Below are 27,820 nucleotides of genomic sequence, written 5' to 3'. Positions count from 1 at the left end.
ACCCCGACCTGGAGCGGAAGAATCGATTCGATTCGCCGCAGTCGTTTCTGGGAATCGTCGTTCGTGGTGGATCGATTTGTTGCTGCTGCTGTTGCTGCTGCCACCATCATGGACGTGGTGTCGGCCGTGAAGCAGTATGTGTGCAAGATGATCGGCGAGACGGGGCCCGGCATGAAGGTCCTGCTCATGGACAAGGACACGGTGCGTGAGCCCGGCTCCGGTGTCCAACCCCGACGGGTCCCAGGCGCGGCATCTTTACCGGCCTGCTGTTGCGTAGGCCCGCGCGGAGCCTTACGCTTTTCCTAGCAGCCGGGCGGGGTGAGCGTGCTTGGGAGTGAGGGGCGCGGGGTGAGGATGGCCCCGTGGTTGTTCCGTGGTTGAGTCCGTGGTTGAGTCCGTGGTTGAATGTGTGACCGAGTCCGTGGGGGACTGTTGAGGCAGGTTGCGTGTCACTCCGACTTCTGGACTGTGTGTGTTTAAGTCTCGTGTTATGGTTACGGGAATAGTTCGGGGTGGTGGTAGAGTGATAGCTGTTGTTCGGGTTCGCGTTATTCTTCGGGTTAGGGCGAGTAATCTCTACTCTGCCGAGCCTTGTTGAAACTAACACTAACCAAAACTTAGATCTAATCCTAACTGATCGGAACCATAACCCGATTGTTACAGCCCTTGTCACTGCTCAGGAAAGCACACCAACCAGACATTAACCCTCGCGCGATCGCTAAATGTAGTAATATGTGTGTATTTTTGCCTAACACGCGTCTGCGTTTTCCTCCAGACCAGCATTGTGAGCATGGTCTACTCCCAGTCGGAAATCCTCCAGAAGGAAGTGTACCTCTTCGAGAGGGTGGACTCTGTCAACCGCGAGCCCATGAAGCATCTGAAGGCCGTCTGTTTCATCCGGCCCGTCAAGGTGAGTGCCCGCTTCCTGAAAGGTGCAGACGTTGAGCTCCCGTCAACAAACAGCAAAGGGATACGCTGTGGTGCTTGGATTTTGTGTTGCAGTGTTGTAAACTGCATAGCTGATTATGTCAATGTGCTGCTTTTTGACAGGAAAGCATCGAGCTGTTGGTTCAAGAACTCAGACGGCCCAAGTATGGATTATACTTCATCTGTAAGTGCAGCGGTTCGTGCGATGTGCTCCGGACTCGGCGACACCAGTATAATTATCGGTCATGGCTAACACCATTGGCAAGCGGTACCATAACCAGTCCCACCCTCCCCTCATCTTTTCGAACCTGCACTAACCAACATGGTGAAATATGCTTAAAGAATAACTGAGATAGTATGGGAAAACCTTCATTCACTGATGAATTGAAAATGGATGGAATAGATTTTTTACTCATAATATACAAACTGATTTTCCTCCAAATTTCAGCTGTGGAATGAACTTGCTGGAAATATAGTTTTTTTGTTGTTGTTAAATATTGATAGGAACTGCTTTTTGTCAAGCCCATGCATTAGACCTACATGACGCCACAAGTTGGAGTGTTAATTTTAAGCCACCTGTTAACAAGATATGTTTGAGTGGCTCTTGTGACGCAGCGGGAGTTAAGTAGACTCCCATTGAGATGTCAGCTGGAGGCAGCCATCCACTGGAGGCGTTGAGACAAGTGGCACATTTCCCTCTAACTGGAAATTCCTGTCGAGAGAGACTGGTCATGGTAGTGTACCGGTTTTGATTGTGACTGTCGTAAGCGATTGTCTGGTGGTAATGGGAGCAACTCTAGGTTTACGCACTGAGGGTTGAGTCTGTGGTGCGGTTCATCCTGGCAGACTTCAGCAATGTGGTGAGCAAGAGCGACGTGAAGACGCTGGCCGAGGCAGACGAGCACGAGGTCGTGCGGGAGCTGAAGGTGACTCGCGCACACAGACACACACTACTGTGTTTCAGGGTCAAGAGGTCATTGTTGACGATGCCACTGATGCCACCTCACTGCACCGCTGCTCTCACTTGCTAGACCCTGCAAGCTTGCACCTGTATTATTACACAAAATCATGTCAAACCATCTCCTTTGCCAGCCCTGACCACGTGGATTCTCTCTCTGTCTCTGCAGGAGTTCTACGCTGACTATATTGCCATCAGTCCCCACATATTCTCCTTGAACCTCACAGGCTGCTCACAGGTTTGCGCACTCACAGACGTCCTTTCGTTACGCCTAGTGACCCTGCTGGATTTACCTGCCTGGTTTTTCTTTTGAGACTTCACATAAGTTGTAGAACAATGGACCCAGATATGTTATTGACGTGCCTACAATTAATACATTTAAAACTAAAGTAAATACATGTTTTCATATAGTGTATACTGGAATGAAGAGGACCAAAATAGAATAATTTTGAGAACAATCTAACTTTCAATTTGGTTTATTCTGGTTGGTTTTGTATACTGTCTATACAGGTAGTCCCCGACTTACGATGTAGATGCGTTACGACGACCCCATCGTAAGTCGCGGACTACCTGTATTGTGTTGTTTTTGAACATTGTATTTTGTCTGCAGTCACTTTCTAACTGAGTCATTATCTCAAATAACTCTTTGGTCTGGCGCCTCGATATATACTGCATGGGAGGTTTAGTGATATAAATAATAAAGAAGATATTGATGATTAAGACACCAGCCATCGTGACAAGACTATGGTGGCATTCGCCCCTGACAGGGTCGCAGCTGGGATCCGGTGCTGCTGACGCGAGCCACCCTCGGACTCACCGCCGTGCTGCTGTCACTCAAGAAGTGCCCGGTGATTCGGTACCAGCACTCGTCGGAGCTGGCACGCCGCCTCGCCGAGTGTGTCAAGGTGCTTGCTTCCCCGACTCCCGCCAGTCCCGCGTGGCCCAGTCCACGGCCACATGGGATGTGTTTGGTGATCCAGCCAATCATGCCTGTGTCGCTTAATGGGGCTAAGTTTAAGTTAATGCTAGAGTTATGAATACAATTATGCATAGGGTAGCACTTGGGTTATGGTAAGAGCTTTGTATTTATCCCAAGCCTTAACCATAACCATCGCAGAGAATATGTAAAGTCATCCCCGTGATTATGGTCTGAGCCTGAGTAAACTTAGGATAGGACTAGAGTTACGATAGGGATATCGCTGGTCTTAGAGTAGAGCAAGAGTTAGGATAGAGCTCATGTATGGCGAATGCTTGGGTTAAGACCTGGTAAATATTTGGCAGGGTTTGGTTGTTTTCTTGGCTTAGATTTATGCCTAGACTTGTAGTTAGCTCTGTCCGAGTGATAAACACAACATTCGTTATGGCTTATTGGGGCTATTCCACATTTTTTTATTTCCATCCAAAAGTTCAGCAAGTGTGAGCTTCTGTCATTTTATCATCCTAACTTATTTGCCCCAACATTTTCTTCCCCAACGACGTTTCAAGCAAATGATTTCTAAGGACGCGGCACTGTTCGATTTCCGCAAGACAGACGTCCCCCCGCTGCTGCTGGTGCTCGACCGCAACGACGACGCCATCACGCCGCTGCTCAACCAGGTAGCGCCCGTTGCCCTGTGGCTTCGTCCTTTCAGAAGCTGCAGGACACCTGGCACCAACGGGGAACTCGGTCGCTTAGGCAGCACACCCCTGGTCCAACCAAACTAACCACACCGAGCACAGCCCTGCACAGCCACGACCAATGTCAGATACCATGTCATCCGCTGTCATCAATACGGTGCTAGATAAAGGATTTCCCAAGCCGCCACCTCTTAAGGTCCTGCGATGTATCAATCCATCTAGGACTTGCACACAATCTGATTGTATTGCTCCAGCTCCACGGTGGGTGCATATTAATATATAAACATGGGCAGCCTAGAGAAACCCCACCCATATGAGGGATTAGCAGACCACATCATAGCCCTGCAACATTAATTTCAACGAATATCAAACACATTCACTGATCATGCTGCCTTACAGCAGAAAACATTCTAACAGGCTAACATTGTGATCTCAGCACGATCCACCAACCTTGCCTCTTAAGGCACTGTATATCAGACTCGTGGTTTAAGGATCCATCGTCTGCCCAGTATTAGTGGTGAACCTGTGCCATTGAGTTTGCGGCCGCCGTTAAGGTACAATTTCTGAAACCGCGTTGGATATGCACGTGCTGGAATCGCGTTTCTGTGTGTGGTGCTGCGTGTGCAGTGGACCTACCAGGCCATGGTGCACGAACTTCTCGGCATCAACAACAACCGCATCGACCTGTCGAGCGTGCCGGGCGTGGGTCGCGACCTCAAGGAGGTTGTTCTCTCCTCCGAGCATGACGACTTCTACGCCAGCGTAGGTGCCGCCCTCCCCGCGTCCCGCTCACCTTAGCCCTGTACGCCGGCTCACGTTTTAACAGTGGTCCTCCTATGGAGAGACTGGCTCCAGCTATGGGAATGAGGAATTTCCACCGCTAGCTTAAGTCTGCCAATGCGACCATAAGTGCACCGTCTCATTGCTGTCTGAGCATGGAGACACTTTATTTTTTCTCATAAAGTTCAGTGAATGTTATTAAGATGGTTATTATCTTCAAGCTCTATAATGTGTGGCGAATGTGTTTTGAATCTTGCAGAATATGTACCTGAACTTTGGTGAGATTGGCACGAACATTAAGAACCTAATGGAAGAATTTCAGAAAAAGTCTAAAAGCTCGCAGAAGGTGGAATCCATCGCTGATATGAAGGTGAGCGCCGATTATTCCATTCATCCATCGCCCTCATAAGCCCGAGATAATTGCAACACTGAGATGTGCGCATTCCCTTGTTCGTTTTCCCTTGACTCGGCCGCCCCTGTGCGTGTGTGCGTGCGAAGGCATTTGTGGAGAACTATCCCCAGTTCAAGAAGATGTCGGGCACTGTATCAAAGCACGTGACGGTGGTGGGGGAGCTGTCGCGGCTCGTGGCCTCTCGCTCCCTTCTCAGCGTTTCTGAGCTCGAGCAGGAGCTGGCCTGCCAGAGCGACCACTCTAGCGCACTGCAGGTGGGATACGCACACACTGGCATGAGTGCGCGCACGTGGATGTGCACGTGTGGGTATGCGCACGTGGAGGCATGGGTGTTGTTGGTCATGCGCATGGCAATTCATCATCACCCACGATCAAACCATTGCGGGGTGAAGGCTTCCTCAAGCTGTCGCCATCTCTTAGGGTCCTGTAACAGTCCACTAGCATCTGCTCACGGCTTTTTTCATTTGCTCTATTTCCATGGCAGATGTCCTCTCGGGTACGTTCCTTCCCTCGGCTGACTATTCTTCGTTAGTCTCAACCACTGGTCACCGTCCCTTCTAGTGACACGTCCTGCCAAAGTCCACTTACTTCTGGTTGACAGCATTGGTCACTTGCGTGATGATCACAGAGCCTGCGGCGCATGCTGCAGCAACCCAAGGTGAGCGAGCTGGACGCGGCACGGCTCGTGATGCTCTACGCTCTGCGCTACGAGCGCCACAGCAGCAACAATCTGTCCGGACTGCTCGAGGACCTCTCGCGCCGCCAGGTCTCCTCGCAGTACCGCCAGGTACCTTGCTGTCACCGCCGTCACCGCCGTCACCGTCCCCGGTTCCCGTTGCTTCGACGCCGGCGTCAACACCTCGGTCCTCACTCAGGTGTTGTGTTCTTCCTAACAGCTGGTCAACTCCGTTCTGGAGTACGGGGGGTTACGCGTGCGTGGGAGTGACCTGTTTGGAAGCCAAGACCCCATGTCCATCACCAAGCAGTTCTTCAAAGGCCTCAAGGTAGTTTTCGTCATATTTTTAAATTTGCAGTGTGCCGTCTGCTGTCACGACACCGTCACTTGTCTTGTTGCAGAGCCGTTAACGCGCCAACGCGGTTCTCTGCTTTTCAGGGCATCCAGAACGTGTACACACAACACCAGCCCCTGCTGGCTGACACCCTGGACCAGGTGCTCAAGGGCCGTCTCAAGGAGGCCAGCCACCCGTACCTGGGCTCCAGCAGCCTGCGTGACAGGTACAGCTCGAGGGCTGTGAAATGATCCATCGATGGTCAAGGGTCGCCCCTGTGTGGAAAAAAACGAATATTTCCCTTGCGCAACAACGGGCAGGCAGGACTCGCCGCGGTTCCAACTGATTGGCAGTGCCGCTGCCTGGTCCGAGCAGCACAGAGGGATGGAGATTTGAGTGGAAGACACAATCCACGCCGTCGTTTTGGTGATGCGCGAGGGTGTGTGGAGAGATTTCGGCTTCGGTGAGAGCCGCTTCCCGCTGCTGGGTGTGCGCAGGCCGCAGGACGTCATCGTGTTCATGGTTGGCGGGGCGACGTACGAGGAGGCGCTCACCGTCTACAACCTGAACCGTACGAACCCGGGCGTGCGCGTCATCCTCGGAGGGACCAACGTCCATAACACACGCAGGTACGTGGTGCTCGTGGCACCATCGCTACAAAACGATGATGTCATGAACTGGGTCCCTGTCATGGAGTTTACAGAGATCTCTGCCTTTCCTTAGCTGGCCTCGCATGGATCGATAATAGCCAACATTTGAACGTAGTTGCACTGAGCACTTTTCATCGAGGCGATGATCGATTCCCACAGTGGTTATATTCAGTGGTTGGTCGCAACCAAAGTGCATGTTCTGCTCTGCAGGGGGCGTTAAAGACCCAGGCACCTTAATATACACATTTATTAGACACGTAAAAAATTGTATCGTAAGTTAGGAAATCTAGGCAATAGTGAAACTTAGAGGGCTCTTTACTGTTTCAAGGAAGATTATCATATTCTGCCAGCTGGTGAGTGTGACACTGCATCTGTGACAATGTGTGCAGTTTCCTGGAGGAGGTTACTAAAGCCACACAGACGAGCGCCAGCGCGAGGTCTGGCAGCAGCAGCACCACCGCTCGGTCGGGGATGCGCAGATGAGCAGGGGCCCTTTCGTCCTTGCAGTGGGACCTGCCCTGGCACACGGTGGGACCCAGAACCCCCGAGGCACGGGGGGTGACCACTCCATCTCCTTGTGTGCATCCTGTGTAGGCACGCATTGTAGACAACTCATCCTCGTAAAATACGACCCCAATTACTGTTTTGATGTGGTGACCAACCTTTGAGTCATGACCCAAGGGACGGTGGGTGGGAGGGAACGGTCATGAATGACGTCACCGCAGTGTCTTGTGTCAGGGTAACGATCCTTGCATGTGATGCTTGTGAACCCACACCATGCGCACGCTGATGCCAAGGCGTGTCTCAATCATTATGCTTCATATTTCAAGGTGTGTTCAGTGGCTGTGATGTTGATATTTCTTACCGTTAATGGCTGCTTTTAAGATATTGCCACTGCAGATGTTATAGGTTGGCCACACTTGCCCCGAACACCTACCGCCCAAGTAATTTACAGAGAGGAGGACAAACTTGCCTGATGAGCGTCCCAGCACTTTGGTAACTCTCAGCAGGAGGACATCGTGAGGCCTTGGTGATCGGCCTCAAGCCGAGAGGCTGCCGTGGCTGTGGCCGCCTCCCTGCACCCTCCGCCGCAGGGGTCACTGGCACCTCCACCCGGCACCGCTTGCCCACCGAGCAGCTTATCCCACCCTCGAGGGTCGCTTGGTTTGCAGCTCCGTACCTCATTGCTCGCCACATTCCCAGATTTCCAATTTGGCCAATGATTCTAATTTGTATGCGTCAGTGTAGGTGCCTGCAGCACTCTCATTCATTGGATAAGCAATTTCTTGCGGGCACAGGGGCTGTAGTGCAGAGAGAGCCTTGAGACAGGCACCGATTGCATGTCCCTATCTCGCTCTGCCCAGGATTCATATCTGATTCCCAGATCTCTGCGCTCGCTAATTATACTCCATCAAATGTATGTAGTGCAGGTGTAAATTGACGAGCAAAGTGTTGTAATACGCAGTTTGTGTACATCTGTTCATTGGTCGACGTGAAAAGGTGGTGGATCATAATGGACTGGACTGCTCTGGTATTTATTAACAATCGTGTTGTCCACGGCAACTTATTTGTGTTGGTCGTCGATTAATTTAAAACTGCAGCATGAATTCATTGTGGGAATTTGTACATTTATTGGAGTTGATCTGTACATTAAAACAGTGGTGAACACATTTTAATAGCATGCCCTGTGCAAAGTTGTGAATGTGTGAACACATGCTGTCACATGCACGGGTGTTAACACGCAAACGTGTGTTCATGTGGTGCGTATTTCCTGGGTACACTCGTTTTATCCTATTTTTGTGTCCTGTAGCTGTGTGCCGTGTTGCCGTGCAGTGCGCGCGTGTTGCTGTTTCGTCTGTGCCTGTGCTGCGGCTGCCCTCGTTATGGCAATGCCTGTTTGCGTTGTGACCAGGGCAGCATTTGCTGTGGCACGATGGTTTGCTTGAAATGACCCGTGTTGCTGTCACGTGGCAGCGTGTTGTGGCTGGACGTCCGCGTGTTGTGGTGGGGTGTCCTGTGAGAGGCCAAGCGAGCCGCACGTCTCCGCTTCCGCACGCTCTTGGTGGACGTGCGGAGGCAGCGCGAGCGCGTGTTGTTGCGCCCGCTTGTGTTCCGGCGGAGCACGTTGAGGCCGGGTGTGTCGAGGCGATGCGCGCGTCCTGCCCGCACGTCGCTCTTGCTGTATGGCGTAGAGCATCTCCACACGGTCGCGCCGCATCCTCTCCACGTACGGCCACCCCTGGGGGCGCACGGGCCACGCTCTCGTCACGACTCCGCTTCACCACACGCGCTACCGTCGAGCGGTCGCGTTTTCACCGACCAAATGAGCGAACGGCCGTGACTGAACGGGTGACGGAGCGGCTGACCTTGTATTGGACTTGGTCGCCGAATTTGCGCTCGATGTTTCCCAGCAGGTGGCGCAGCTTCCCCTCCAGCCCTGCCGCCTCTCTATAGAACGCTGCGCGCCGTTTGTCTTCCGTGAGCCTCTGTGACGGTGCGCCAGCTAGACAGGCAAAACATTATTATCATTATAACTCTTCAAACATATTGAATCCTACAATGTCTTGATGAGGTGTCCTGCTTAATCTTGAATTGGTAACTCGCTGGTGGTTTATTCTGTCGAGCACTTTTTCTACTCCCAAAATATTAACATTGGCGACTGGGCCACGGCTGTGGTCCACATACCACGGCGGTGTTGTGAGTCCGAATTGAACGGCCGACTGACGAGTGACAATGCCATTTGGATTCATAAAGCGTCTCGGTGCGAGTGCATCTCAAGAATCTACAATAAAGAAACACGTGAATAGAGTGAGGAGTAAAGCCTATATGGCAGAAACAAAATAGGTTTTCATATATCTGTCATCGCACGTAAAAAAATATTTTATATACTTTCCAACAACCACAAGGCCGAACGGGAGTGCGTAATTTCATCAGTATATGTCAGAGGGAAGAATATGACAAGGCATGGTGTAAATTTGACAATAAAAACAATTAAGATAGTTTTAGAGAAGAATACAGTAGTGCTGTTCAGCCTTGATCTCGACAGAGGAATGTAATCGGCATTACAGACACCCAGGTGTGGTGGGGGTGGATTCCAGAATAAACATTGTAGGCGTTAAAGGCATTTATTGTGACAGTTGTCCAAACAGAAAGCACGAAACCGAACTATGGCAGGAACCATATCAGGTCACAGGGGCCCAGCCGTTGCCTGGGAGACAACACGTGGTCTTGCCGAGGGCTACATCTCGCACGCACAAGCACGGCCGATCGGTTCGCTGCTGGCTCGTTGGGATGACCTCGGGGCTGACCTTTATGGAGCAGCCGATCCGGGCACGAGGCTGATCGCTCGAACCGGGCGAGGCTCCTCAGCAGCTCCTCCCTGCGCGTGACCAGAGTGGCTGCCTCCTCCCAGAGCCCTAGGGACTAAACATTTTAAATGCGGCAAGGTGAAGAACCACGGAGATAAAACGAACACAAGGTTTTTAATACCGTGGGAATGGGTGCGCATTCTCTTCAAAGCAATGATTGTGAGCTATGCACATTGTCTTGCTAGCGCATGCCCATCACCTGGTGCAGGTGTCCCACGCTCTCCGCGGACGTGTACTTGATCGTCATTGCCATGCGCTCCCACTCGGACATGCCCAGAGCCTCCCACAGCCTCTGCAGCCTCTCCTGCAGCTCGCCGTCGGTCGGCTGGAGACACGATGGAGACGGCGCGCTCACACAGGGAAGGGTACGTGGCGAACGGGTTCCGCCTGGGTTCCCGACGACTCTGACGCGACCTTTGCGGTCGCTCTCCGCCCCTGGTTGCCCACGGAAGGGGATGTTACGGGCAAGGCCTGGCGACGGCCGTGCCTTCGTGGCGCTTGTCTCACCTCCGGCTGCACCTGGACGTCCGTGGGGCTCTGGGCACGGGCCGAGCGGCGAGCAGATCGTAGGCCGTCCTCCCCGGCCTCCCCCGCCAGTAAAACTTCAAGAGGGTCGGGCTCCTTTACAGGAAAACGTGCAAAATGTAATATACTAACTCGACAATGCACAATAGATTATTTAAGACTGTCGCGTATCTACGTTAACTGCTCTGGTTGGCTAAAACGTTGTGAATTAAATTGTCACACTTGGGCATTGATGGGAAATCTCGACGGGTTAGTGGGGCCACGTGAGCAGCCCTCCTCCATCTCCGCGGGTCACAAGCTTGACACCGTGCTTGTGCACTAATCACGACCCCACGCATCGGCCTAGACCCACGAAGACCAGGCCACCACGAGGGTTGGCTCCACGGGACGCAGGTTGCCCACCACTGACCTAGGGCATACACATCAGCAGCCACGATCAATCTACTGCTGGATGAAGTCTTGCTCCTCAGTATTTCCAGATTGATTCCAGTCTGCCTTTAAACACTCGTGGGTGTACATATCCTGCTGTGTTATCAATTATTTCCCTTGACACATGACTCCCATTTCAATAAATAAACAATAATTTATTCGCTTGAGAAATTCCTCAGGAACAAAATCTTGGTATGCTTAATATACGTCCATATATGCAAATGTCCACGAGCGCCGACGTCGCAATCCGCGCCGCTCTGACTCACCTCCGCGGACAGACGCCGCAGGTACTCGTCGACGCTGACGTAGGACTGCACCCGGAGCTGGGGCGGAGGCGAGTCTGCTCTACCAACCCCCGAGGGAGCAGCAGCAGCAGCTGCAGCAGCTGCTGCTACCGCTTCTCCTGTCTCCCCCAACAAGGGGGTGCCTCTGTGGGGCACGCAAACGGCACCTGGCATGAGATCTACTGCTGGAGTGTCCGGTTGTTTAACCAATCGATTGCTCTGCTGAATATCGGTTCGATTATTAAGTCTCATCTCTGTGCCACTGGACAGGAGGTAATGGGCAGGGTTTGGTGATGTCATCAGCATTATCGGCCACGTTACGCTGGCCGTGGCTTTTTGGGGGTTTCCCACCTTCGGTCACCGTTGTTCAAGGGACCCGAGTGATTGACCACGAATAAAGTGGTCGATTACAGATTTTAGTCGACTAATCGACTTAATCAACCCGGCTCATGATCCCATTTTACCTTTTCGGACGTTATGGTGGTTGAAATATGTTCATGAGTATCGTATCGCTGGACGAGTAGCGGGTCGTTAACAGTAACGACCCCCATTGCTTTGAGTAATGTTATACCCGACGGTATCCAGCCACTCGGGCATTACGTTTGGGATTGCCTTAGCCAATCAGTGGCTGTGCAATGGAGAGACCGGCCCCTGGCATAAGACAATGGAATTTCCTCCACTGGCTCAGGGATGCCAATGAAGAGATGCACCACTCAAGTTGAAAAGTTCAGTGACACTTTCATTCAGATCTGAGCTGGATGCCAAGTGTAATTGCCCATCTTGTCACAAGGATGAATCGCTCAGTGTGTCCACGGTGAGCCCACCTGAGCGGCAGGTGTAGCTGGAGGCACAGGCCTGTGCGTGGCAGTCGGAGGTCATCCAGGACGGAACGCGGAGCCGCTCCCTGCAGCATCGAGTCCTGCACAGGCCCAGAGGTCACAGGTTAGAAATCGGAGCAGTCCATCGCCCCCTCTGCCCACGTATCTTCCCCGGATCACTCGTGAGAGCATCCGGGAGGAAGAAAAGTGTGGTTCGCGTGCAATTTCCGGGCCTGCATGTGGAAGAGCGGCGGCGGGCATGGTGGTTACACCAGGCAATGCTCCCCATGCGTGGGAGTTTTTAAAGGTGTGGGTAACAAAACATCACCTCTATTTACACAAGAACTAAAGCGCCACTTATTATCTATTATCTCCGCATACTAAATTGTGAGCCCTGTGCAGTTGTGATAGGGGTCCTTTATACTGGTAGGAACGAAGTTGTAAACTGAGTGTACCAGCCTGCAATAGATTAATGTGTCCGTCCGTCCGTCCCCTTTCAATACTTTAACGAAGTGAAATCTCGTGCTGTTGGGTGTAAAATCAGCAATAGACAGCGCAGAGACTTGTCCTACCAGCCCACCCTGCAGGGACCTGTTTACTTGTGTAAAAGTTTTGAGCCGTCACGCTGAAGGCGATTTTAGAAACTCGTCATTGTGAGTGTGTTTCAGTGGTACATACCGAGTGTCTCACAAACTACAGTTTTCCCGAAAATATTTAAGGTATAATCTCCATTATCATGTATTTACTCAGTGCATTAATGTTAATAAAAAGGAAGCTACATATACACAGGCATGCATGAATTTGAAATCGGATTTAAAACCAACTTTGGGCTCCACTCTGGCAAATGGGCCACATTTGGGCTCTTCTGGCCAGAGGATTATGGGATTTGAGCAAAACTAATCTGGCAGCGTTGACATCTTCAAGATTGCTGGCATGCCCACAGCTAGACCCTAGCTGGAACACCAGTGACACCCAGCATTTTTTCCCGGTCAATTAATGTATATGTAGTTGGGTTTCTGATTCACGTCCTGTTTACCTCCTGATTCACCTCATAACTTAAGAGACACCTAAAGGCCCCACCTCTTTTGCCTGGCTTTCGTGCGACATTGACCTTGGCTCCACACCTCAACACTCACGGTCATTACAGCCGTGAAATACTGTGTGCGCTATGAATTACATTATTATTTATTGTAGCGGAGCATCCTCCACCAGCTAAAACCTATGGCCTAAAATAGGAGACAGCTGTCGTTGTGTTTGCTGGTAGGGGTGGAGCCGGTGGCGAGGGGCACTCGCAGTGTAGAGCTGCGGCCGCCACGGCTCCGCCAGGGCGGCCAGGTCACAGAACACTTGGCCCAGGTCGAGCATCTGGTACGCTCCGTCGCCCGTTGGCTCTGCCAGCAGCCCCGCCTCGTCCATCTCTTGCACGCTGGCCAGGTCCACCTCATCAAACATCGTCACAAAGTATGCTTAGCCTGCTGCAGTAGGGTTGGCATGAAATACTCATGGTTTGGAGGAAGATGTCAAACCCCAACAATTACCGGTCAAGATACCACAGTCGAGACGAAATCTAGCACCTCTCACAATCCAAATCCCACGAAAGCATCTAATTTCTGACATGCGTCACCATTATTTGCAGGGTGGAGCAGTGGTTTAGTGATTGGCACACTGCGCTGTGAACCTGGTGAGCTCATTTGTATTCCTTGTCACGGCTTAGATGACTGTTGAGTGATGTCTGAACCGGTTACGGGGTCACGTGCCACCATGTGGAATTTGGCGACTCGGAGATTATTCAGTGAATTAAGCCCCGTGCGGTATGCGCCCTCCAGCTGCCGAGCGAGTTTCCCCACAAGGCGCTCACCTCGCCGGCCAGGTCGTTGTAGACGGGGGGGCAGCGCACGAGGTCATGCGAGATGTCGCTGCACCGCTCGGACACGCGGACGTTGGGACTGCGCATGCAGCCGTGCGCCGCGTGGGGCACGGGGCTCACCGCCGGCTGTGGGGGCCCACTGGGCACCGTGCCCACGCAGGTTTTACTTTTCTCTGCCACCTGCACAGACGACATGTGCAAAGTTTCAAGTTTGTTTTAGTTAACCAGCGGAGAACGCAAGAGACCAGCATCGTCTCATTCACAAGAGTGCCCTGAGTCAGAAATATAAAAAAAGCAAAAAATATTTAGAACAGCAACGAAGACGATAGAAATCAGAGCATAAATCAACTGCACACAAACACAAATAGTCACTTAAATAATTCATTCCCTGTAGTGCAAGTCGGCTTGGGCAGATTATTTTTTTTACTGATCATCGTACAGTTAAAATAATTTACCACTGCTGACTTCCCCTGAAAGTGGTGTACATTTTATCAACCACTGAATCGATGCTGGGCTAAGGCAACCCCCAAGCAGGAGATTTTTAACCCGCAACCTTCCGAATGCGAACCATTTGAAACACGACACACGTATAATCACGCCCAGCAGGGAGATTCACCGCTGCAGGGAGCGGGGGGACGAGGAGTTCCCGCGCGGGACGTGGAGTGCTGAGGTCGGCCCCCAGAAGAGCGGAGAGAGCCAGGTCACCGTCGCTGCGGGGACACGGGGGCCATGGCAATCATGGAAAGGAAGCTGAGATCCTCTCACCGACATCGGAATGTGTCACCTGCACAGCACCACCCCCCAACCCCCGATCCCTGCTTATATGACTATTAACCATTCAACAATTGTAAGTGGCCTGCACATTCAAGGCAACCAACTATTTCTGGGTTGTCTAGATTGTGGTGGTGCAGTGGTCAGCGCACTGCGCTATGAACCCCGCGGCCTGAGTTTGATTCCCGGCCACGGCTAACATCAGAGGCGAGTGACGTCTAAACCGGATCAGTCCGGGCCCCCCCTTTTTCAGCAACCCGCGCTGACCATCGAACAAGCCCCCTTTGAATGGCAGTGTGAGGAGGCCCTGTCATCCAATAGTCAACTGACAAATGGCCATAAATATAATGTGCTGCAATTGTGTAATTATAACCGTTGCAGCGGGAGGTGCACTAACTCACCTGGAGAGAACGTCATCACGAATCATCTTCTTGTCATGGGAAACTTCCTCAGCACGAAGAAGCCCCCTCCACTCCTCGGCACGAGGACGCTGCTCCCCTTGGTCGCGGAGGCGTCTGTCCACACTCTGGGGTTGCCTTCTCACCTCGTCACCATGAGGGAGCCTCTCCACCTCATCAAAGGGGTGCCTCTTGTCATCTGCGTCAACCGTCTCCTCATCATGAAGGGCTCGCGTCCTCTCCTCATCGTGAGAAAGTTCCTCATCATGGCGATACCTCGTCTCTTCATCACGCGATGGGCCCTCCTCTTCACAATGAGGAAACCTCCTCTTATGATCGTGGGCCAGTCCCCTGTCCACAAGGTCAGCCTTTTGGGCCCAGGAGCAGCCCTGGGGAGGGATTCATCATCATCAGCCATGATCAGTCCGCTGCTGGATGAAGGCTTCTTGCAAGTCGTAACCACCTCCGATTAGCACGGTTGGCTACATACGGTGCAAATGTGTTCAACGTACACACATCTCACATTCCTGAGATGGGAAGGGATTTACCCCTTTATAAAGAGTCGAGTAATGTGATCCGGAGTCATTCTGTGCAAGGTGGAGCGTGCGTTTAGCAGCAGCTGTAAACACAAACCGAATTGGTCCCAAACATCGTGGAGGGTGCAAATGAATGGCGAAGGGTGGTTAGCGTGACACAATCACCTGGGCTAGGGTGTGGCAAGGACCGGTGATTGAAGTTGCCAGGGTGAGGGCATCAGAGAAGTTTGTACTCTTGAATGTCTCAACTTGGATTGCTCCCAGGTCTGCTATTTATAAAACGTTACAGTGACTTACTGGATTGGGGTGGGCTGGTAAATGTGTGGGTTAGATCGAATTGCATTTTTTGACATTCTATACCGTTCTTTTATTCAATGGACAACCAAATAATTGCTCAGGCAAGAGAGCTGCAATGTTTTGGGTTTCGCAGGGAATGTTGTGCCTAACAGCAAGCGGGCGCAGAAACAAAATCGGCATCTAACCTACCGGTGCAAATAGATTGTTTCGTCACTTAAAAAAAATCGCAAACGCCTCTGTGAATGTAATCACCATCAGCCATTGTCTATCCACTGCTGGATGAAGGCCTCCCCATGCCGTTGACATCCCTCACGGTCCAGTGTTGCTCCCATCCACCTTATACCTGCACATGAACCAATCTCATCGCTCCATCTCCACGGCAGGTGATCCCATCAACGGATTCTGTTCTTTATTTCGTCACCAGTCTTGTTAATGCCACTGTGGGCGCCACGGTGGAGAGATGTTAACTACCTCGCCTGGTATGCAGGAGGTCGTAGGTTTCATCCCGACCCTGACTCCAGTATATTTGGAATTTGCATGTATCTCTCCCTGTGGTTGCATGAATTTTTCTGCAGGTCCTCGGGTTTTTCCCTCCACATTTAGAATCAACATCACGCGTTTAGAGTATTTGGCTGCTATACATTTCCACGTTATAAGCCACTTCTTTGAGCTATCATTTGTGGTCAGTTCGCTTCTGATAAAAGAGCTATATAGCTCAATGGGCTTTACCTGGTAAAATAAAAGTATATTCTTAGTTTTTTTCGGTAAAGTCACGTTGAAGAGAAACAACAAAATAATAAAATATATATAACAATAAAAAATTCTAATGTCCACATCGGATTGGGAACATGTAGACAATATGACTGCCTCTTCAGCTGCTACTATGTCGACCAAATGTAAGGAAAACCTGATTTCCAAATTTAACCTCCTCTTCAACAAAAGACCGGACCCACACACCAAAAAGTTAGACGTTAATAAAGTCGTAATTAATCGCAGTAACAGTTCTATTTCCGATGGTCTGAAATCCGTTTTAGATAAAGGTCTAAACTTTGCAGTCACACCTAAACACATACTAGTTAATGATATAATTGCCCAAGTAGACGTTGCTCTCAGGGGCCTGGGTCACATCGCTGCAGACGTAGCAAGATCTGAAATCGCTGCAACCCTCAAAAACGCTAAGATGCCAGCTAGCAACCTTAGCAAAGATGAGCGTTTTGAGTTATATAAATTAAAAAAAGAGGAATGATATTGTAGTCCTCTCAGCTGACAAAGGCAATGCTACTGTCATCATGGATAAAATAGAATACAACAACAAAATTAAAGAATTACTCGACGATGGTAGTTATACAAAAATAAAAAGAGATCCCACCAACAGCCTCGTCACACAAACCAACAAAATAATTTCTGATTCAACCGCATTAATTGATCAATCTAAACAGTTTTCGTTGAAACCTTCTGCTGCCAGGCCACCAAGATTATACGGCTTACCAAAAATACATAAAGTTTATACACCTCTTCGTCCCATAGTCTCTACTATCAGCTCCCCCACCTACAAACTAGCTCGTTTTTTGTCTGAAATCCTGCGTCCTTTCACTGGAAAGACCACCTCTGCGGTACAAAATTCTACTCACCTGGTATCGACAATCAAGGGTATTTCCCTGTCCACAGACGACCTGCTTGTCAGTTTTGATGTAGTTTCCTTATTCACCAAGGTTCCTGTACCTGACACCATTGCAATCATTGAAGACTTGGTTCATCAAGGACTAAACACTGAGGTACCCCCCTGGTGAGACACTGTTTAACCAATACATACTTCACTTGGAATGGAACTTTCTACAAACAAACTGAGGGCACCCCAATGGGCTCCCCCCTTTCTCCAGTTATAGCTAACATTTTCATGGAGAAATTTGAGACTGACGCCATCCAGACTGCCACTCTGCGCCCAACCTTATGGAAGAGGTACGTGGATGACACTTTTGTCATCTGGCCACATGGCCGGCCTGCTCTAGACCAATTCTTCGACCACATCAATTCCATACACCCAGCCATCAGATTTACCATGGAAGTCGAAATAGATGGCAAGATACCTTTTTTGGATATCCTAATTAAAAAGAGACCTGATGGTTCAATGAGCCACTCTGTCTACAGGAAAGCTACCCATACGGATGCTTATCTGAAACCGGATTCCCACCACCATCCATCACAGAAGAATTCTCTCATCAAGACTCTGTATCATAGAGCCCAATGCATATCCGACCAGGAACACATAAGCAGTGAACTCAAGCACGTACACCAAGCTCTTAGGGCTAATGGTTACTCCGACTATACAATCCGCAAAGCTATCACTCAAACCATGAAGAAGAACCCTCTTGAGGAGCCTTTCAAAACCATCACTTTACCCTACATTGCTGGGATCACAAAAAAGATCTCCAAAATCTTGAATAAACACAAGATCCAGATCCGTTTCAACACATTACATAAAATCCGTGATCTGGTTCCGTCTGTAAAAGATGTGATTCCGGACATACAATACCCTGGTGTCTACAAACAAAGTTGCCTCTGTGGTAATAGTTACATTGGAGAAACCAAACGCCATGTCTCGGACCGCATTCGTGAACACAAAGCAGACCTTAAACACGGTAGGACCAACACCTCGGCCGTAGCAGATCATTGTTCTAATTCAGTAGGCTCACATGCCATTGACTTTTCCAAGACAGAGGTTCTTTGTAAGCCATCTGGCTTCCATGAGAGATTCGTTCATGAGGCTATCCACATATACAAGCACAGAGACAATTTCAACCGAGAAGATGGATTCTATCTTAGCAATCATTGGAAAGATTTGATAAACCATTTCAGTTCTTAATTGATTGTTCACGCTTACAGTGGCTTTCAGACAGCATACATTATAAAAAAAATTCGTCTCCCCCCTCCTCTTTTCAAAATATAGATGGACTAGTCCTGGGTAAACTGCCAATCGCTGCGCGTGACGCTAACGTTTTTAATAAATAAATAAATGCGCCGTTTACAAATAAATTTATGCAAACCAACACACCTGAAGATGACCGTTTGAGTTATGGTCGAAACGTCGTGAGAATTTTTTTATTGTTTTATATATATTTTATTATCTTGTTGTTTCTCTTCAACGTGACTTTACCGAAAAAAACTAAGAATATGAATTACTGCAGTCACGAAAGCTTTAAATCAAAAAATAAAAGTAGTTTAGTTTAGTTGTTCCATCACCAGTCCCATCAATTAGCTGCTGCAGGCTTAAAACTTCACTCACTCCAGCAGTGAAAGCCTGGTAGCTCCTCTGGAACCGAGGCATCTCAAAAGCAACTGAGCACAGGCCACCCAACAAATTCCTCGAAGGCACCATTGTAACCATCAACTCTATCAGAACATTAACAGGCCGATGGGCGCATCGCCTTCATAAATGAAAAATTAAAGACACCGCCACAGTGGTGCATCTGTGGCCATGCAACTCAAACTATGGACCATACAGTGAACCACTGTACAGTCGTCTGTGCTCTTTCAATGGAGGATTAGAAAAAAAAGTACACAAGCTCTCTCCTGAAGCTCTCTCGTGGCTGGCAGACCTCAACATTGGCATCTAGCTCCTGAACGTATTGCTGCCATCAAGCATAGAATACAGTATAGATGAACACGTAGGCTTTCGCAACCAATATTACCCGAAAAAACCCTGTATTTAGATCGTGATCTAACCCAAAAAACCTGTATTTAGATCGTGATCTAACCCAAAAAACCCTGTATTATGCCACTATGTGGGCACGGTGGAGTCCTCACCACACACATCAACAACAACCACCATTCACCACTAAGTGGCGGTGATGTCACCACAGCGCTTGTGCCAGGCTAGGTGCACGTAGAGGCCACGTGAAATGTCGAACGCCCGCTAGCAGGAGGTCAGGAACAGACCCAGGTGCCATGGGTTGACTGAGATGACTGGCCGATGCTCCACCTGTGCTCCCGACTGTGCCAATTTCCATCACACATCCACCAGGCACCACGTGTTCAGACACACACCTCGGGATGAGATGGCTCGACGGGCGATTGGTTGCTCGATGCCACGCCGCCGTCACTCGAGGTCCAATGAGCAGCACGCCGCGTCTCTCCTGTACGTGACGAGAGGCGCGCGCACTCGCTGGGCATGGGCAACATCGCGGCAGCTGGGCTTGATGCAACACGTCTCCACGCGGTTGCGTCTGTCTGTGCTTGCGGACGTCCAGAACAATATCCCCCCCCCGTCCCCCATATCTGGCTTTGACATCCATCCTCGAAGACACCGGTGGAACAACAAGCTGCATGAGTGCGATTGTGGCCATGCGACCCACACTATGGCCCGTAGAGTGAAAGCTACGAGCACCGAGAGCTGCGATCCTCCAACGGGGGAGCAACCGAACAACTTCAACTCCTGAAGCCCTTCTCGTGGCCAGCAGACCTCAACATTGTCATTTAGATCCTCAACTCACTGCTGCTGCTGCTGCTGCCATCATACGCGAGAATGGGTGCTGTACTTTCCAGCTACTGTATCAGGAGTGCACAATGTTATTCAATTGCAATTATCCAGGAAGGGGAGGGGAGATGTAAGGAAAGTAGAGCAAGCAGACTTCTGGCAAAGGCTTCTCTGTTCCAAATGTCCGGGTCAAACCGGTGAAATTGACCTTATCACGTGCACTACACGTCGTGGAAGTTAAACAATAGCCGCGGGGTATAACAATTCGCACCGAGAGGGTTCCTGTCGCGGTATTAAACGTATCGCTTCCCTTTCCCGGCGGCCAATGACCCTGCAAGTCAACACGGAGCCGGTGCCGCTACTAAAGGTCAAGCGAGGCCCCTTATCCGCGCTAGGGAATCTACGTCACTATGTTTATACGCGCTACGGAATCAGCCGGCGAGTATGAGACACCGCAATGTGTGAGAGTGTGATAGAGTGTGAGAGTGTGTGAGAGAATGTGAGAGTGTGAGTGTGTGAGTGTGTGAGAGTGAGATTGTGTGAGATTGTGTGAGATTGTGTGAGTGTGAGAGAGAGTGAGAGGTGTGAGAGAGTGTGATAGAGTGTGAGAGAGTGTGATAGTGAGAGAGTGTGAGCGGTGAGAGTGTGAGAGAGCGTGTGAGGTGATAGTGAGAGAGTGTGAGAGAGTGTTAGAGTGAGAGTGAGTGGTGAGGGTGTGAGAGTGTGTGAGAGAATGTGAGAGTGTGAGAGTGTGTGAGAGTGTGTGAGTGTCAGAGTGTGAGTGTGTGAGAGTGTGTGAGAGTGTGAGAGAGTGTGAAATTGTGTGAGAGTGAGTGAGTGTGAGAGAGAGTGAGAGTGTGTGAGAGAGTGTGATAGAGTGTGAGAGTGTGAGAGAGTGTGAGCGTGAGAGAGTGTGAGTGGTGAGAGTGTAAGAGAGCGTGTGAGGTGAAAGTGAGAGGGTGTGAGAGTGTGAGAGAGTGAGAGTGTGTGAGAGAATGTGAGAGTGTGAGTGTGTGAGAGTGTGTGAGTGTGTGAGAGTGATATTGTGTGAGATTGTGTGAGAGTGAGTGAGTGTGAGAGAGAGTGAGAGGTGTGAGAGGGTGTGATAGAGTGTGAGAGTGTGAGAGAGTGTAATAGTGAGAGAGTGTGAGCGGTGAGAGTGTGAGAGAGCGTGTGAGGTGATAGTGAGAGAGTGTGAGAGAGTGTGAGAGTGAGAGTGTGAGTGGTGAGAGTGTGAGAGTGTGTGAGAGAATGTGAGAGTGTGAGTGTGTGAGAGTGTGTGAGTGTGTGAGAGTGTCAGAGTGTGAGAGGTGAGAGTGTGTGAGAGAGTGTGATAGAGTGTGAGAGTGTGAGAGAGTGTGAGCGTGAGAGAGTGTGAGTGGTGAGAGTGTGAGAGAGCGTGTGAGGTGATAGTGAGAGAGTGTGAGAGAGTGTGAGAGTGAGAGTGTGAGCGTTAGAGAGTGTGAGTGATGAGAGTGTGAGAGAGCATGAGAGAATGTGAGAGTGTGAGTGGTGAGAGTGTGAGAGGGTGAGAGTGTGAGAGTGTGAGAGTGTGAGTGGTGAGAGTGTGAGTGGTGAGAGTGTGAGAGAGTGTGATAGTGAGAGAGTGTGATAGTGAGAGAGTGTGATAGTGAGAGAGTGTGAGAGTGTGAATGGTGAGAGTGTGAGAGAGCGTGTGAGGTGATAGTGAGAGTGTGAGTGTGAGAGTGTGTGAGAGTGTGAGAGTGTGAGAGTGAGAGAGTGAGAGCGTGTGAGAGTGTGTGAGTGTGAGAGAGTGAGAGAGTGTGAATGGTGAGAGAGTGTGAGAGTGTGAGTGTGAGAGAGTGTGATAGTGTGAGAGTGTGAGAGTGAGAGAGTGTGATAGTGTGAGAGTGTGAGTGGTGAGAGTGTGAGTGGTGAGAGTGTGATAGTGTGAGAGTGTGAGTGGTGAGAGTGTGATAGTGTGAGAGAGTGTGAGAGAGTGTGAGAGTGGTGATAGTGAGAGAGTGTGAGAGAGTGTGAGAGTGGTGATAGTGAGAGTGTGATAGTGAGAGAGTGTGAGAGTGTGAGAGAGTGAGAAAGTGTGAGAGAGTGTAAGAGTGTGAGTGGTGAGAGTGTGATAGTGTGTGATAGTGTGAGAGTGAGAGAGTGTAAGAGTGTGAGTGGTGGGAGGTGAGAGAGTGTGATAGTGTGAGAATGTGAGAGAGTGTGAGAGAGTGAGAGAGTGTGAGAGTGTGAGAGTGAGAGAGTGTGAGAGTGTGAGTGGTGAGAGTGAGAGAGTGTGAGAGTGTGAGTGGTGAGAGTGTGAGAGTGTGATAGTGTGAGAGTGTGAGTGGTGAGAGTGTGATAGTGTGAGAGAGTGTGAGAGTGGTGATAGTGAGAGAGTGTGAGAGAGTGTGAGAGTGGTGATAGTGAGAGTGTGATAGTGAGAGAGTGTGAGAGAGTGTTAGAGTGAGAGTGAGTGGTGAGGGTGTGAGAGTGTGTGAGAGAATGTGAGAGTGTGAGAGTGTGTGAGAGTGTGTGAGTGTCAGAGTGTGAGTGTGTGAGAGTGTGTGAGAGTGTGAGAGAGTGTGAAATTGTGTGAGAGTGAGTGAGTGTGAGAGAGAGTGAGAGTGTGTGAGAGAGTGTGATAGAGTGTGAGAGTGTGAGAGAGTGTGAGCGTGAGAGAGTGTGAGTGGTGAGAGTGTAAGAGAGCGTGTGAGGTGAAAGTGAGAGGGTGTGAGAGTGTGAGAGAGTGAGAGTGTGTGAGAGAATGTGAGAGTGTGAGTGTGTGAGAGTGTGTGAGTGTGTGAGAGTGATATTGTGTGAGATTGTGTGAGAGTGAGTGAGTGTGAGAGAGAGTGAGAGGTGTGAGAGGGTGTGATAGAGTGTGAGAGTGTGAGAGAGTGTAATAGTGAGAGAGTGTGAGCGGGTGAGAGTGTGAGAGAGCGTGTGAGGTGATAGTGAGAGAGTGTGAGAGAGTGTGAGAGTGAGAGTGTGAGTGGTGAGAGTGTGAGAGTGTGTGAGAGAATGTGAGAGTGTGAGTGTGTGAGAGTGTGTGAGTGTGTGAGAGTGTCAGAGTGTGAGAGGTGAGAGTGTGTGAGAGAGTGTGATAGAGTGTGAGAGTGTGAGAGAGTGTGAGCGTGAGAGAGTGTGAGTGGTGAGAGTGTGAGAGAGCGTGTGAGGTGATAGTGAGAGAGTGTGAGAGAGTGTGAGAGTGAGAGTGTGAGCGTTAGAGAGTGTGAGTGATGAGAGTGTGAGAGAGCGTGAGAGAATGTGAGAGTGTGAGTGGTGAGAGTGTGAGAGGGTGAGAGTGTGAGAGTGTGAGTGGTGAGAGTGTGAGTGGTGAGAGTGTGAGAGAGTGTGATAGTGAGAGAGTGTGATAGTGAGAGAGTGTGATAGTGAGAGAGTGTGAGAGTGTGAATGGTGAGAGTGTGAGAGAGCGTGTGAGGTGATAGTGAGAGTGTGAGTGTGAGAGTGTGTGAGAGTGTGAGAGTGTGAGAGTGAGAGAGTGAGAGCGTGTGAGAGTGTGTGAGTGTGAGAGAGTGAGAGAGTGTGAATGGTGAGAGAGTGTGAGAGTGTGAGTGTGAGAGAGTGTGATAGTGTGAGAGTGAGAGAGTGTGATAGTGTGAGAGTGTGAGTGGTGAGAGTGTGAGTGGTGAGAGTGTGATAGTGTGAGAGTGTGAGTGGTGAGAGTGTGATAGTGTGAGAGAGTGTGAGAGAGTGTGAGAGTGGTGATAGTGAGAGAGTGTGAGAGAGTGTGAGAGTGGTGATAGTGAGAGTGTGATAGTGAGAGAGTGTGAGAGTGTGAGAGAGTGAGAAAGTGTGAGAGAGTGTAAGAGTGTGAGTGGTGAGAGTGTGATAGTGTGTGATAGTGTGAGAGTGAGAGAGTGTAAGAGTGTGAGTGGTGGGAGGTGAGAGAGTGTGATAGTGTGAGAATGTGAGAGAGTGTGAGAGAGTGAGAGAGTGTGAGAGTGTGAGAGTGAGAGAGTGTGAGAGTGTGAGTGGTGAGAGTGAGAGAGTGTGAGAGTGTGAGTGGTGAGAGTGTGAGAGTGTGATAGTGTGAGAGTGTGAGTGGTGAGAGTGTGATAGTGTGAGAGAGTGTGAGAGAGTGTGAGAGTGGTGATAGTGAGAGAGTGTGAGAGAGTGTGAGAGTGGTGATAGTGAGAGTGTGATAGTGAGAGAGTGTGAGAGAGTGTTAGAGTGAGAGTGAGTGGTGAGGGTGTGAGAGTGTGTGAGAGAATGTGAGAGTGTGAGAGTGTGTGAGAGTGTGTGAGTGTCAGAGTGTGAGTGTGTGAGAGTGTGTGAGAGTGTGAGAGAGTGTGAAATTGTGTGAGAGTGAGTGAGTGTGAGAGAGAGTGAGAGTGTGTGAGAGAGTGTGATAGAGTGTGAGAGTGTGAGAGAGTGTGAGCGTGAGAGAGTGTGAGTGGTGAGAGTGAGAGAGTGTGAGAGTGTGAGTGGTGAGAGTGTGAGAGTGTGATAGTGTGAGAGTGTGAGTGGTGAGAGTGTGATAGTGTGAGAGAGTGTGAGAGAGTGTGAGAGTGGTGATAGTGAGAGAGTGTGAGAGAGTGTGAGAGTGGTGATAGTGAGAGTGTGATAGTGAGAGAGTGTGAGAGTGTGAGAGAGTGAGAAAGTGTGAGAGAGTGTAAGAGTGTGAGTGGTGAGAGTGTGAGTGGTGAGAGTGTGATAGTGTGAGAGTGTGATAGTGTAAGAGTGAGTGGTGAGAGGTGAGAGAGTGTGATAGTGTGAGAATGTGAGAGAGTGTGAGAGAGTGAGAGAGTGTGAGAGTGTGAGAGTGAGAGAGTGTGTGAGAGTGAGAGAGTGTGAGTGGTGAGAGTGTGAGAGTGTGATAGTGTGAGAGTGTGATAGTGAGAGTGTGTGAGAGTGTGATAGTGAGAGTGGTGATAGTGAGAGAGTGTGAGAGAGTGAGAGAGTGTGAGAGTGTGAGTGGTGAGAGTGTGAGTGGTGAGAGTGTGATAGTGTGAGAGTGTGATAGTGTGAGAGTGAGAGTGTGTGAGAGTGTGATAGTGAGAGAGTGGTGATAGTGAGAGAGTGAGAGAGTGTGAGAGAGTGTGAGAGTGAGAGAGTGGTGATAGTGAGAGAGCGTGAGAGTGAGAGTGTGATAGTGTGAGAGAGTGGTGATAGTGTGATAGTGAGAGAGTGTGATAGAGAGTGGTGATAGTGAGAGAGTGTGTGAGAGTGAGAGAGTGTGAGAGTGTGATAGTGAGAGAGTGTGTGAGAGTGAGAGAGTGTGAAAGAGTGAGAGAGTGTGTGAGAGTGTGAGAGTGAGAGAGTGTGAAAGAGTGTGGGGCTGAGACGATGGGGAGGAGGAGGGAGGGAGACTCAACCCCGTGGAGGAGCCGAGGTCACCCCGGGTCCCTGCGGCCCGCCGAACACGGACAGGGCCTCCATGGCGCCTCGGTACCCCCTTGGGGCCCCGATCCCAGGTCTCCTCGCCGTCGTTGGACGGGGTCGCGTCCTCTCCATGCCGCCCGAGGCAGGGCCGAAGGGGAGCGGACGGCTCGGGGGTGCAGAGGCGATGACGGCTCTGAGCCGGACCAGGCCCCCCTCCACTCCCCGAGTCGCGGTCCCCTCTCCAGGGCCGTCTTGCCCCCCTCGTAGCCCCGTGGTCTGAGTGTCGGAAGACCTCCGGAGATGTCAGGAGACGCGGGGAGATGCGAGGAGGAGTTGTCGGGACACGCCGAGGAACCTTCAAATGTCGGCAGAGACGAGGAGATGTCTCGAGTCGCTGCAGGGTCACGTACGCAGCGACACCGCCGTCAGATCTCAAGACGATATCGGGAGATGCCAGGGAGATATCTGAAGGTGTCGGGGAGATTTAAAGTGCAGGGGGGCGATGTGGGGGAGATTCCGGGAGGAGCCGGCGTCCCGCTCGCCCAAGACTTGGGGCCCGGCGCTGCTCGGGCCGCGCGTCTCTCCCCACCCCCCCACCCCGGGGCTGCGGGCGCCGTCTCCAGGCGCCGTCTCCAGGCGCGCCCGAGGGTCCCCCCCCCCCCCCCGGGGCTGCGGGCGCCGTCTCCAGGCGGCGAGGCGCGCCCGAGGGTCCCGCGAGCGATGAAAGCGGCCAGGGACCCCGCGCGCCCCCGCATTGTGGTGGGGGACAAAGCGAGGGGCGCTGCGAAGCGGAGTTTGATGATGACGCCCCCCGTGCCAGCAGCGTCCCTCGCCGTGCCCCCGACAACGCCAAGCGGCCACCGACAATCAGCACTCTCTCGAAGCGCTTAGATTACGGGGGGTGGGGGATTCCAACGTGGAGCGGTGCGAGGGTAGAATCAGTGTGGTGAGTGTTGTTGTGACCTGCAGTGTGGTGAGTGTTGTTGTGTTGTGACCTGCAGTGTGGTAAGTGTTGTTGTGACCTGCAGTGTGGTGAGTGGGTGAGTGTGTTGTTGTGACCTGCAGTGTGGTGAGTGGGTGAGTGTTGTTGTGACCTGCAGTGTGGTGAGTGTTGTTGTGTTGTGACCTGCAGTGTGGTGAGTGGGTGAGTGTGTTGTTGTGACCTGCAGTGTGGTGAGTGGGTGATGGTTGTTGTGACCTGCAGTGTGGTGAGTGGGTGAGTGTTGTTGTGACCTGCAGTGTGGTGAGTGTGTTGTTGTGTTGTGACCTGCAGTGTGGTGAGTGGGTGAGTGTGTTGTTGTGACCTGCAGTGTGGTGAGTGGGTGAGTGTTGTGTTGTGACCTGCAGTGTGGTGAGTATGTGTGTTGTTGTAACCTGCAGTGTGGTGAGTGAGTGAGTTGTGTTGTGAGCTGCAGTGTGGTGAGTGGGGAGTGAGTCAGTTGTGTTTTAACCTGCAGTTTGGTGAGTGAGTGGGTGAGTTGTGACCTGCAGTGTGGTGAGTGGGTGAGTGAGTTGTGTTGTAACCTGCAGTGTGGTGAGTGGGTGACTGATTGAGTGATTTGTGGTGTGACCTGCAGTGTGGTGAGTGGGTGACTGAGTGATTTGTGGTGTGACCTGCAGTGTGGTGAGTGGGTGGGTGAGTGAGTTGTGTTGTGACCCGCAGTGTGGTGAGGGGGTGGGTGAGTGAGTTGTGACCTGCAGTGTGGTGAGGGGGTGGGTGAGTGATTTGTGGTGTGACCTGCAGTGTGGTGAGGGGGTGGGTGAGTGAGTTGTGTTGTGACCTGCAGTGTGGTGAGTGGGTGGGTGAGTGATTTGCAGTGTGACCTGCAGTGTGGTGAGTGGGTGACTGAGTGAGTGATTTGTGGTGTGACCTGCAGTGTAGTGAGTGGGTGACTGAGTGAGTGATTTGTGCTGTGACCTGCAGTGTGGTGAGGGGGTGGGTGAGTGAGTTGTGTTGTGACCCGCAGTGTGGTGAGTGAGTGGGGGAGTGATTTGTGGTGTGACGTGCAGTGTGGTGAGTGAGTGAGTTGTGTTGTGAGCTGCAGTGTGGTGAGTGGGGAGTGAGTCAGTTGTGTTTTAACCTGCAGTTTGGTGAGTGAGTGGGTGAGTTGTGACCTGCAGTGTGGTGAGTGGGTGAGTGAGTTGTGTTGTAACCTGCAGTGTGGTGAGTGGGTGACTGATTGAGTGATTTGTGGTGTGACCTGCAGTGTGGTGAGTGGGTGACTGAGTGATTTGTGGTGTGACCTGCAGTGTGGTGAGTGGGTGGGTGAGTGAGTTGTGTTGTGACCCGCAGTGTGGTGAGGGGGTGGGTGAGTGAGTTGTGACCTGCAGTGTGGTGAGGGGGTGGGTGAGTGATTTGTGGTGTGACCTGCAGTGTGGTGAGGGG

The 27,820-nt window shown here is 51.0% G+C and overlaps 2 protein-coding genes across 3 annotated transcripts; one reads left to right on the top strand and one right to left on the bottom strand.

The window, feature by feature from the left end:
• Positions 1–39: 39 nt before the first annotated feature.
• Positions 40–8,035, top strand: VPS45 (vacuolar protein sorting 45 homolog). The gene is made up of 15 exons (XM_032951643.2): positions 40–201; positions 776–910; positions 1,051–1,111; positions 1,774–1,853; positions 2,055–2,123; positions 2,653–2,790; positions 3,371–3,481; positions 4,130–4,264; positions 4,542–4,652; positions 4,781–4,948; positions 5,323–5,481; positions 5,591–5,698; positions 5,809–5,930; positions 6,202–6,333; positions 6,744–8,035. Exons 1-15 carry the CDS (start codon positions 109–111, stop codon positions 6,835–6,837), a joined length of 1,716 nt encoding a protein of 571 aa, XP_032807534.1. The 5' UTR covers positions 40–108; the 3' UTR covers positions 6,838–8,035.
• Positions 7,280–26,041, bottom strand: CCDC87 (coiled-coil domain containing 87). 2 transcript variants are annotated; one of them, XM_032951625.2, is made up of 13 exons: positions 25,428–26,041; positions 19,692–19,780; positions 14,818–15,203; positions 14,262–14,355; positions 13,637–13,825; positions 13,072–13,218; positions 11,785–11,879; positions 10,943–11,105; positions 10,230–10,343; positions 9,922–10,047; positions 9,663–9,777; positions 8,721–8,857; positions 7,280–8,593 (listed from the first exon to the last, which is right to left on the bottom strand). In XM_032951625.2, exons 1-13 carry the CDS (start codon positions 25,564–25,566, stop codon positions 8,318–8,320), a joined length of 2,070 nt encoding a protein of 689 aa, XP_032807516.2. In that variant the 5' UTR covers positions 25,567–26,041; the 3' UTR covers positions 7,280–8,317. The 2 variants fall into 2 exon arrangements, with proteins under 2 accessions (XP_032807516.2, XP_032807525.2); XM_032951634.2 differs by lacking the exon at positions 13,072–13,218.
• Between the last annotated feature and the right edge of the window lie 1,779 nt (positions 26,042–27,820).

Source organism: Petromyzon marinus, chromosome 1 (genome assembly GCF_048934315.1).
Source record: "Petromyzon marinus isolate PM22_M1 ecotype Great Lakes invasive population chromosome 1, UKy_Petmar_22M1.pri1.0, whole genome shotgun sequence".
Classification (NCBI taxonomy): domain Eukaryota; kingdom Metazoa; phylum Chordata; class Hyperoartia; order Petromyzontiformes; family Petromyzontidae; genus Petromyzon; species Petromyzon marinus.
Note: the sequence above shows the minus strand (reverse complement) of the source record. Positions and strands in the feature narration are given on the sequence as shown.